Source organism: Muntiacus reevesi, chromosome 11 (assembly GCF_963930625.1).
Source record: "Muntiacus reevesi chromosome 11, mMunRee1.1, whole genome shotgun sequence".
In the NCBI taxonomy this organism is placed as follows: Eukaryota; Metazoa; Chordata; class Mammalia; order Artiodactyla; family Cervidae; genus Muntiacus; species Muntiacus reevesi.
The window spans coordinates 23,435,786-23,447,867 of NC_089259.1; the positions used below are offsets into that span (position 1 = coordinate 23,435,786).

Sequence of the window (12,082 nt, forward strand, 5' to 3'; positions counted from 1 at the left end):
ACTAAACTGGAGATTAGCAACATTTCTATGCAATCCCCAGTAAGCACCACTCTCCCTCAAGGCCAAGTCCACTCTTGATTTTCCTTCCAATCTTTAAAAGAAAGTTAAAACAAGTGCATTTCTGCTCCAGTTTTCCTCATCCCATATACATATATGTGCTGAAAGGGACCATGTACGAATGTGTAGTGAGTTAACCGTAGGATCGTGAATAATTTGAGTTTCAGCTGTATTTAGCATGGATATCTTCCAAGGATGAACATGAGGGATTAGCTTAATTTTTAAAAAATTTTAATTTACTTATTTCTGGCTGGGCTGAATCTTCCTTGCTGCGCGGGCTTTTCTCTAGTTGTGGCGGGTGGAGACTACTCTTCGTTGCAGTGTGCAGGCTTCTCACTGCAGTGGCCTCTCTTGTTGTGAGGCATAGGCTCTAGGGTGCATGGGCTTCAGTAGTTGCAGCTCGTGTGCTCTAGAGCGCAGGTTCAGTAGTTGTGGCACACGGGCTGAGTTACTCCGAGGCATGTCAAATCTTCCTGGACCATGGATTTAACCTGTATCCCTTGCACTGGCAGGCAGATGCTTAACCACTGGGCCACTAGGGAAGCCCAGGATTAGCTTAATTATTATGAGGTCCCATCGTATGGTAAAATTTTCTTCTACCTCTCCGAACATCTTCTAAAGCTGAATATATGCTTGATGGGTGACTAAATCAAAACTGGACATTGAAATAACAGTCCTTTACAAAATAAGCATCATAACCCTCAGTTAGAATGAAGTTAGGTAAATTACCCCTCTGAGGTACCTGATAACATTTATTCTTCATCCACTGTCTTTACCCCCCAGGGCCTGACAGGGACACCAGAATAGATAGTGCTTGCTTACGTCCCTTCACTAATCCATCTAGGCTTGGCATTCATCCTTGCCAGTTTATGGAGAGCTACATGAGGAGTAAAAAGATAGGAAGAAAAACGTCTCAGGGTAGCAATTTACCAAACATGAAAATCTCTGATTCCTCAGAACACTTAATCCTAACAGCATACCAGATTTATAAAACCAATGTAGAAGCACTCTTAAAATAGAAATGACATTTGTAATACTCTCAACGAAAATTCCAGGCAAGCGTGTCAGCCAGTCAGCAGTAAATAAGTCTAACACATGGTCAGACGGCAGGTTTATTCTTTAGAAAGTACTAGACTATATTACAAGCTACTATGTCTAAGAGAACCTAAATACACTTACATTCTAAAAAGTATGTCACCTATATCGCAGCAACACTAGTTTGACGCAACCTGCAGAAAACCTGTAAAAATCACGACCGAGTCTGTTGATCAGGAGGTTAAATCCTGAAGGCGCTTCGGTTCTGAAACTCGTTGCAGAGGAAGGACCGTGGGTGGCTCCATGAGAGACACGTGCATGTACCTGAAACAAGACCCATGGCAAGTTCAGCGCGAGTCGAGGACTTTGGTTTCATAAAAATCTCATGTAGGCCCCAGAAAACCATCTGGTAGTTTTAACAGAAAGGAACGAGCTGGCTGACTAGATGTACTCTGGAAAGTGTCAGTTGCTCAGTTGTGTCTGACTCTTTGCGACCTCATGGATTGTAGCCTGCCAGGCTCCTCTGTCCATGGGGTTTTCTAGGCAAGAATACTGGAGTAGATAGCCATTCCCTTCTTCAGGGGATCTTCCCAACCCAGGGGTTGAACCCAGGTCTTCTGCATTGCAGGTAGATTTTTACTGAGCCACCTGCTACTCTACAAGGTGACGGATTATAAATCTAGGCCCTGACAAACTGATTTTCTCGGTCTGACATGCGACCCTACTTTTCAGCCCAGCACCATATACAATTTGTTCTGTTTTTTAATTCTGAAATTACTATCACTTACTCAAGTTTTAAGTAGTGAGCCTAGATAAGAGACTTTCGGGAACTTACTTTGAAGCCTTGTACTTCTCCCTGATTGCTTGCTGAGGTCGATGGGGTATACTGAGGCACGTTTTATGTAGCTCACTCAGGCAAGGCACGATTTCACTTAATGAATAGCCTGTAAATGTGGCCAGGGTTTCTGGCTAATCAAGACAAAAGAAGAAATTTGTATCAGAGAGCTTGAAGATCTTAATATATGATATCAGAAATCTGAAGATAAAACTGCGAACTGAAGGGAATTAATAGGTATACTTAGAAAGTATCCATGTTCATCTCAAAAGAAATCATAATCCTTATTCAGAGCCTTTAGGAACAAGATATTAGGAAGAACAATCAGAGTTCTAAATTTGCTCATATTGTACAATTATAAATGCCTAATTTAGGGGCAGTTTATTCTCTTATGAGCAGGATTTTTATCGGCCCCTGAAGAGCCTCAACTTACTTGAACACTCTATTTAAATAAAATATGGAAAGATTCTTAGCCAAATGCAGAATAAGAAATAAGAATTTTTGAAAATAAAAGTAGATGCCCTGCTCTCTTAGTACAAAAGTGAGCCTTCAGAACCAAATCTTAGGGGCCCATCTCTAATCCTGCCAGCTATCACGAGCCAAGAAGCAACAATAATTCCCCTTTCCCTTGAAAGCCTCATACAACATCTGACCATCGTAACTGGATTGAGGTTCTTTTACATGGAGGGGAAGAGTCAACATCCTTTGCCTTGAAGTGGTCAGCGCTTATGCTACAAGGGCACTCCCTACATAAGGGTAGGCACTGGGGTTTCCAGGCCAGCTTCCACTGAACCAGTGTGTCACCACCATCAGGAGATGGTGACTTCCTGCACCTTCTGCAGCCCAGTGAGCTAAGCCACAGAGTCCAAGCCATGAACACTGAGTAGCTACACGTTGTAATCTGGGGGTTAGGCAACTAGTTCCCTATAAAACTAACTCTTCCTCCTAACAGGCCCACCAGTTTTAAGCCTTGAGTTACTAAACAGACTTTAGACAGGCCTTGAGGATCATCTTGTTGCTGTTGTTTAATCACTAAGTCTCTTTTGCAACCCCATGGATTGTAGCCTGCCAGGCTCCTCTGTCCATGGCATTTCCCAGGCAATAATACTGGAATGGGTTGCTATTTCCTTCTCCAGGGGACCTTCCCAACCCAGGGATTGAACCCACATTTCCTGTGCTGCAGGATTCTTTATCACTGAGCCTTCTGGGAAGCCTAAGCATCATCTAGAAACAATCAGTTAGAATCTTACCCAGAAGTGCCTGTTCACAGTATAGTTTGCCAGGCAATAAGCAGCTGCAGCTATCAGTGAAGGAAGGTATTTCAAGAACGGGTCAGCTTCAAGGAGACTCAGTTCTGCTACATACTAAGCACAAGAGAGAAAGTCTCATTGGAATTAGGAATCTGGCTAAGGTTCCAAGTAAACCTAGAAATGTCAAGGGAACAAACTGTCATCTTTGTTCAAAGTGTATCTAGTGATAAGCACAGAAATAGATGCTCAAAAGTATTCACTGAGTCAGTAATCACCATGCCTGTCCATAACCAGAATAATATCTATGTTTTAATACATTTAATTACAAGTAAATTTCAATATTGTATAGGCAAGGATCAATATTTGGCCTATCTGTACAATGTATGTGGTAGGTTACCTATACTAGTAGTGCAGGTTTATGATGGTCAAATAGCATTCCTCTAGCCACTGGAATAGACTGGAGACTTCAGTGAAAGGCAAAAATATGTCCATATTATAGCTATTAATTAATCAGGTTGGGTAGGGAGGGATAAACTGGGAGATTGGGATGGACATATGCACACTATCATATATAAAATAGATAATTAATAACCTACGGTAGAGCACAGGGAAGTGAAAGTGAAAGTCGCTCAGTCGTGTCCGACTCTTTCTGACCCCATGGACTATACAGTCCATGGGATTCTCCAGGCCAGAATACTGGAGTGCGTAGCCTTTCCCTTCTCCAGGGGATCTTCCCAACCCAGAGATCGAACCCAGGTCACCCGCATTGCAGGCGGATTCTTAAACCAGCTGAGCCACAAGGGAAGCCCAAGAATACTGGAGTGGGTAGCCTATCCATTCTCCAGCAGATCAGGCAGATTCTTTACCAACTGAGCTGTGAGGGAGCACAGGGAACTAAACTCAATACTCTATAATGACCTACATGGGAACAGAATCTAAAAAAGGGTAGATATACATATGTGTATAACTGACTCACTTTTCTATACAACAGAAACTAATACAGCATTGTAAATGAAGTATATTCCAGTAAAAAATTAATTAAAAACTTATCAGGCAAATGCATGCAGTTCATTGGCTAGAACAGGACCAGGGGGGACTTATCAGATTAAAAGAAACATACTGGGAAATTTAGAGAGATGTTCTTCTTGCTCTTTGCATTTGCATATAAATACGAGATATATTAGATCATAGTGGATGGGAACCAGGTTTCCCAAACCAATACTATAGTGACTCTAACTAAAGTTCTAGGACTCCAAAATGACCAAACAGTGCTTCTTTACTTAACATGTTAGAATGAGATTAGAGCCAAATCAAACCATATTTATCTTGTTTCCTTTCTGTAAACCAAAGAGGTACTGCTTGCCTATGGTCTGTATACAACAAGAGAATGGTTTCCAAGCTTACATTTTTTTTCTAAGACCTGTGGGTGATTAGACAACCCACATCTGCCAAACATGATTAATGGAAACATCTCGTAAGCAGAAGTCATGTTCTTCAAATTAGTTCTCTTCCAGTTGCTAAAAAGCTTTTCTGGACCCAAGGCAAAGAACTGAAAAGGAAGGAAGAACTGAAGGAGGCTACTTTTTTTATCCCGTTGGCACTGAGGTTCTCGGAAGTCACGTGGCCTACCTTGGCCAGGTTCTCAGTCCTGACGCACACTCCTTGCCTCCTCAAGTACTGGAGGAGGAACTGGTTGGTAGTTGGCACTGTCAGATCAAACGCCAGGACCTTCAGGAGCAGGTGTTCCATTCTCAGCAGTTGTCGTTTTGTGTAGGTGTCATCGGTTATGTAGACAAACTCGTCTACCTCGGGTGGATATATTTCTTCATATTTCCTACAAAAGGGAAAGAGTTTGGGAAAGTAAAGCCTGGACCCTCTGACTCTCTTTCTTGTGCTATCCCAACCAGGCTTATCACGTGGCCCTTGTAGACTTAAATATCACTTATGAATCATGAAATGGCACAGGTGTGAAAAAATACAGAAGCTTGTTTTCATAAAGAGCATGAGTATGATAAGGATATGTCATACTTACTGCTATGAGTAGTAAAGAGACAATTTTCAACTAGGGATTTTAGGTTTTGGCGTCTGATAAGCTGAAAGATTCTGAATGACAGACATGTGGGTAAATTCCTCTTAATTCTACAAACTTCATTTCGTGGAAAAGAATTTTATGTTGAACATGATGATAGAAAAAAAAAAAACAACCTCCTTAGGACTTAGATTTTTTTTTAAAGATTGTACTTAGCTTTTTCTATTGAATTAGCAAAAGATGCTAACTATCTGAGAGAAAGATAATGATTTCACTGGTATCAATTCTTTGCTTTTGCTTTTGTTTCTCCTTTCCACAGGGAAATTTTTGCAAAATTATAGTAGTTAATAAGTATAAAGTCTGAGACCAGAAGAATAGAAAGGAAACTACTATTCACCATCTAGTCACTTATTTAAAAGAAGCTTAGCCACAATCCCAGCACTTTTCTACACAAATAAGGCTTCCCTGTTGGCTCAGATGGTAAACAAACTGCTTTCAATGCAGGAGACCCAGATTCGATCCCTGGGTTAGGAATACCCCCTGGAGAAGGGAATGGCTACCCACTTCAGTGTTCTTGCCTGAGGATCCCGTGGACAGAGGAGCCTGGTGGGCCATAGTACTTGGGGTTGCAAACAGTTGGACACAACTAACACTTTCACTTTTAGCCACAACCCAGACCTTTTCTACACAAATAGATATTGTTATGAATGACTGATAGTAACAGGAATTAGCTAAAATAGTTTATTCACTGTAACCAAATAAACTGGGTTATTATGAGTCACTTGCTAGAGTCTGGAGAAGGCTTTCATAAACCCAAATTTCTTTAAATTGGGCTTTTACTCACAGTAGAATACAGTCAAAAGACTATACTACAAAATAATTAAACTAGATTCTGAATTTGAGCTGATGGTTGCCTTAGTCATGATACTGAACTTGTGATTGCTGCTGCTGCTGTCACTTCAGTCGTGTCCGACTCTGTGCGACCTCATAGACGGCAGCCCACCAGGCTCCCCCATTCCTGGGATTCTCCAGGCAAGAACACTGGAGTGGGTTGCCATTTCCTTCTCCAATGCATGAAAGTGAAAAGTGAAAGTGAAGTCGCTAAGTTGTGTCCAACTCTTAGCGACCCCATGGACAGCAGCCTAGCAGGCTCCTCCATCCATGGGATTTTCCAGGCAAGAGTACTGGAGTGGGTTGCCATTGCCTTCTCCTGAACTTGTCGTTAAGAGGATCTTAAACATCCAAATTGAAGAGTGAACATGTGGTGAGATTCAGTTTCTCAGTAAACACTGTAAAAATAATGATATTTTATCAAAGGAGGCATGAGTAAGTATTAATTATCAAGCACTATATTTCTCCAATAAATGGGAACAGAAATCAAGTGTTTAGACAGGCTGACATTTCATGTTATTTGAGCTGAAGGACTTACGAAGCCAGGAGAATAGCTGCTGTTCCTACAAGCTGCAGTTTCCCTCTAAGAACAGACATGCAGGAAAGAAACCTGTCCAGGAAGTTGACGGCCAGGTAGAGGGTCTCTGCCCGGAGCTTGTATTCTTCTCCGACCTCAACCAGCCAGTCCACCAGAATGGTCCGCATGCTTTCTGTGATGTCTGGCTGTTTCCTCATGTAGTGTGCCTTGGGCCTGTGTCTTATCTGTTTGGGGAGAGAGTTTTTTGATGTTTAAATACCTGTTATCTTAGAAGGATCACTCCACAGTACAGTTGGTATTTTTAAAAAGCTCATGGGCAAAGGTTAGCAGGAAACTCAGTCAAAAGCCAGGGGAATCTGTACATCATGATATGGAACAAACTGTGCAATTCTGGCTCTGTAATGCAATTTAGTTAATGAGTAACTTCAAGGAGGGGGGACATGGCAATAATGGTTCTTCCCAAGAGTGAAATACTTAATATACAAACCCTTCTGAGACAGAGAAATAGCCCAAGTAACTGCTACTCACCGTACCCAACTATTATTTTTCATAAACGTTCTCATGTTTAGATGTCACAAGAATGCCATTCGCTAGTGGTCATGGCCAAGAGCATATAACTATCTTAATACAGAGTGCTTGGGGTGCTGGAAATTGGAGGAGAAGTTGGGAAAACTCACTTCAGCTTCTCTAAGGTACTGATGAATTTCTTCAGCATATTCAGTCACATTTATCACATCGGTACCAAAATCTGATGCATCTTCAGACTGGGAGTGGAGAGATGAATCTACCAGCATAGGGGAAACTGCAGGGGGTTCAACATTATCAGGTAAGACATTTCATTTCAAAACTAGTTCCATCCACTAACCCTCTACAGGCAGCTGTGAAAACAGTTACTACTCCAGGGAGTTCTCTTGCTAGTTCTATGCTACTGAACACTGCAGGCGATGACAAAGACAGGGTACTGTCAGCCATGGGTGAGTCCCATTACCTGTGTTAAAATCCAACAGGAAGTGAAGGTCTGACTTGAGTGCGCTGGTGTCTACTTCATACGCATCCTCTAATGCCATCCCCTTTCGCCCTGGGCAGCTATCTCTGGTCCCCTGCTCAGGCTCATCCATGTAGATGTCAAATCCTTGCTTGGCAGGTGCCTGGACCCTGCTGTCGGACAACGCTTTCTTTCCAGCTGGAGGGAAGACATTTTCTGATCCAGAGAAACACCTGAGTGTGGTGAGCCCCTAGAAAAGGATGAATTTTTTGTGTTAGGGGCTTACCCCAGAGCCCGCATAGGTGCTAACAACACATGTGACTCAAACCAGCAGGCTGGAAAGATGAGAGGAATCTGAATTTGAAATATCTATGTCTGCAATTGAATTTCAGAACCTGAAGCTTCCAAAGGATTACTTTGCCCTTATCTTTGTCTATATGTGACATCTGGGGAAGGAGCTAACCTAAAATTTGTCATCTTCTTCATGTATTTATCAAAGGAGCGCAAAATTATAGAAAAAAAGAAAAACTCCTCCAAAGTGAACTAGGTAGCACATATTGGGGGGCTGGGGGGGTGCTGTAAATCAGCTTTTGTGCTTGTAGCATGCCAGGTTTTTATAACAACCCAGCAAGGTTCTTGAAACACAGTTACAGAATCCTCCTTTTAGTCAACAGGCTCCTGGAAAGTTCCCATTTATACACGGTTATTCAGAAACACGATGCTTTTAAAAATGTGTACTATGAATTAATTCTCTTACAAGCTTGGAACACTATTATATGACATAATGAGAAAGAGAAATGAAATTCTAGACATTTTTAAAAGTACAATCAACAGCATTTTCTCAGCAAATTAGATGTGGGGTGGGAGAAAAAGAAGAGTCAAGGATGACAACGTTTTGGGGTTAAATAATGAGAAGAATGGATATTCTACTTACTGAAACGAGGAAGACTTTGGGAAGAGCAGGTTGGGGCTGGAGTCAGTGTTTGGTTTCACCTAAGTCTGAGATGCCTACTGCATGATCCCAGTGGAGATGTCAAGTAGATAGCAAACTTGAGCCTGAAACTTAGCTGAGAGTTCCAGACCAGAGATAGAAAAAGGAATCATCAACAGAAAGATGGTATTTGTTGCCAGGAGACTTGAACAGATTGTGAAGGGAGTGAGTGCCAATTTAGATCAAATACTAAGCTCTAGCACACTCTAACTTTCAGAGAGTGGATGAAGAAGAACCAAGATAATGAGGTGTGACCAGTGAGCGAGATGAGAAACCAGAAGAGAGCTATGTTCTCTGGGCTAAGTCAGAAGAAATTACTTTAAGGAAGAGAGAATGACCAACAATATCAAACAGTGTCTTTCAGACAGGTAAGGAAAGGATTGCAAATTGAGTCAAAGAGAGGGACTTCCCAGGTGGTCCAGTGGCTAAGACTCTCCACTCCCAATGCAGGGGACCTGGATTCAATCCCTGGTCAGGAAACTAGATCCTGCATGCCTCAACTAAGAGTCTACATGCTGCAACTGAAGAACCTGCATGCCGCAACTAAGACCCATTGCAGCCAAATAGATAATAATTTTTAAACAAATATTTACAACTTTAAATAAGAATTGAGCCAAAGAGAACAAAAGAAGAAATCGAGACAGAGTATTTGTTCAACAAATACTTGCATGCTACCTTGGCCAGGCATGGTTTTTCTAAACACTGGGAGTATAGCAGAAAACCTGATATCTCAAATCCTCATCCTGATAGAGTTTATAGTAGAAAAATTCTCAAGAAATACTGCCATAAATGGGACAGTTGCTATAAAGAGCTTTGTAGTTGAAAGGTTTTTAAGATTGGAAAAAAACCCACAATATATTTGCATTTGGGTTTGGCCCAGTAGAGAAGAGAAAACTAAGAAGAGAAAGAAGAGCTGATGGAATGATATCCTTGAAGGGGTAAGAGGGCATCAGGTGTGCCTCACACATGGGGGTACACCTTGCATAAGAGCAGGAACACATAGGTCACGGAGCAGGAGGAGGGTGGCAGGGTATATGACACATGGGGGCATGTGGAAATTCTTACAGTTGCATTCATATTTTTAGGAAAATAGGATATAAAGTTATAAGTTGAGAGGCCGGATGGAGATAGAGGCTTTGGAGGATAAAGAGAGAAGGGAAAGTATTAAATAAAAGATTTCTATAAGACAGTTGTAGAGGAATAGAAACAGGAAATGTAGAGGTAGCACCAAGCAACATAGAGGTTAACTAACAGTTATGAATTTAAAGTGAAACCACTAAACACAGGGCTAACTGTCGATTCATGAGAGGTTTTAGACTTTGTGTTTTAATTATTTATTTATTTTTAATTGGAGGATATTTGCTTTCCAATCTGTGTTGGTTTCTGCCATACATCAACATGAATCAGCCACGGGCATACATATGTCCCCTCCCTCCTACCTCCCACCTCATCCCACCCCCCTAGATTGTCACAGAGTACTGAGTTTGAGCTCCCTGCGTCATGCAGTGAATTCCCACCAGCTCTCTGTTTTACATATGGTAATGTACATGTTTCAATGCTACTCTTTCTATTCATCCCACTCTCTCCTTCCCCCACTGTTAGACTTCATGTTTAAAGAAGTACACCACGTCGCTAAGCAAATTGTTTGTTAAAACCACCTTTACTCCGTTTTTTCCAAAACTTAAAACAGATTACTTTGGGTAATTTTCTCCCACTAACCAGATGCCACCAAAACACAAATGACTTGTGTCATTGTGTAGAAGAGGAGTAGGAGTAGTCAGTAGATGAGGAGAAGCTTCTGATCTGGCCTCCATCATGACTTTTATTTGGGTGTGAAGGCTTTCTCAAACCTCTCAAATTTTCTCACCTATAAAATGGAAAGGATACCTGCCCACCTACTCCACTATACTACTGCCAATGTCCTTCCGCTATAGATATACAAGCTTATGAGAAGCTGGTGTAATAACAGATTTGAGGAAGTTTTTTTGTTTTTTTAATCTCAAAATTCATTCTTAAGGATCCAAACACCTTATTTGCATTTTAAGTGTTGAATTTATTTACCCTCTGTTTACATTCTGTTAAGGGAGGTACCTATGATTAATTAAGCACAAGCAACTGGACATCAGATGGTCCACGATCTTTTGCCCAACTGTCCATGATCCTGGGGAGAAGCTGACTTTCAAAGCACACATTTGGAAGTAATCTAGTATACTGTGATTCAATCCTTATTCTAACACCATCACCAATGAACTTAAAGGTTATCGGAGATGCTTCAGGCACAGCCTAGGTCAATCTGAATACCATTCTGATCTAGAGAAACACCAGTACCACAAGTTTATTTTGGAGAAAGAAATCAAAACCCACTCCAGTATTCTTGCCTAGGAAATTCCATGCATAAAGAAGCTTGGCAGGCTACAGTCCATGGGGTTGCAAAGAGTCAGACGCAATTTAGCAACTGAACAATAGTTTATTTTGGTGCATTCACAATTTCCTTTTAGCCCAGAACTTAAGTGCTTTCCTGGTGGCTCAGAGGGTAAAGCGTCTGCCTGCAATGTGGGAGACCCAGATTCAATCCCTGGGTTGGGAAGATAGATCCCCTGGAGAAGGAAATGGCCACCCACTCCAGTATTCTTGCCAGGAGAATCCCATGTATGGAGGAATCTGGCAGGCTACAGTCCACAGGGTCACAAAGAGTTGGACACAACTGAGCGACTTCACTTTCACTTTCTTTTAAGTGACTTTACACATACTTGACTTACACAGTTCCTAATAACAAAGAAAATCATTCAATATTGCTAGCTGAAAAAGGGACCTGACAAAGTGCTCTTTTAAAAACTCATTGCCCCTGTAGGCCAGATTCCAGGGCTGAATACTCAAGGGGAGTTTGTGCAGAAAATCTCAAGAGATCCCACTTCCCACCAAAGACACGAGGGCCTTTCCAGCTCTTCTCAGGCATTACCTGGCCACAGGTCCTCCTGTACTGCCCATTCTCAGTTAGCACTCCTAGTACTGTTCTTTGTGGCGGATCCTGGCCGAACTGGCCTCTGGTTATCATCTGACAGGCATCAGGACCTCGGGACACTGGAGCCAGCACTACTTCACTCTTGGAGCTGCTGAGATGCATAGCCTCAGTCTCCACAGCTTACTGCTGTCAAGGAAGGAGAAACAGACATGCCGGTTAGTCAGCCTCTTCCACCAAGGATCCAAGGATGCTGAGACTGTAGAAGACAGAGCCCTGTGACACATGATCTTCCTTGCAGTTATTAGGGTTGAAAGGGCCTGAGCCACAGTGCAAGTGATCAAAGCCACTTTGAATCAAAATGGTGATTTGAATCTCTCTAGCCTTTCTTCCAATACCTGGCTGATGGCTGGAAAGGGAATATGACAAACCTCCAAGCCAAGACACTAACCCCCATATTAGCGGGGAGTCCAAACCTACAAGCCCGTGTCTTTCCTAGCTGTGATGCTTAT

At 42.0% G+C, this 12,082-nt stretch overlaps 1 protein-coding gene across 1 annotated transcript; it reads right to left on the reverse strand.

Moving 5' to 3' along the window:
* Positions 1–1,325: 1,325 nt before the first annotated feature.
* CCNA1 (cyclin A1) lies at positions 1,326–11,744 on the reverse strand. Its single transcript, XM_065902380.1, has 8 exons — positions 11,571–11,744; positions 7,624–7,870; positions 7,313–7,437; positions 6,636–6,859; positions 4,807–5,011; positions 3,178–3,291; positions 1,928–2,061; positions 1,326–1,416 (listed from the first exon to the last, which is right to left on the reverse strand). Exons 1-8 carry the CDS (start codon positions 11,733–11,735, stop codon positions 1,326–1,328), a joined length of 1,305 nt encoding a protein of 434 aa, XP_065758452.1. The 5' UTR covers positions 11,736–11,744.
* Between the last annotated feature and the right edge of the window lie 338 nt (positions 11,745–12,082).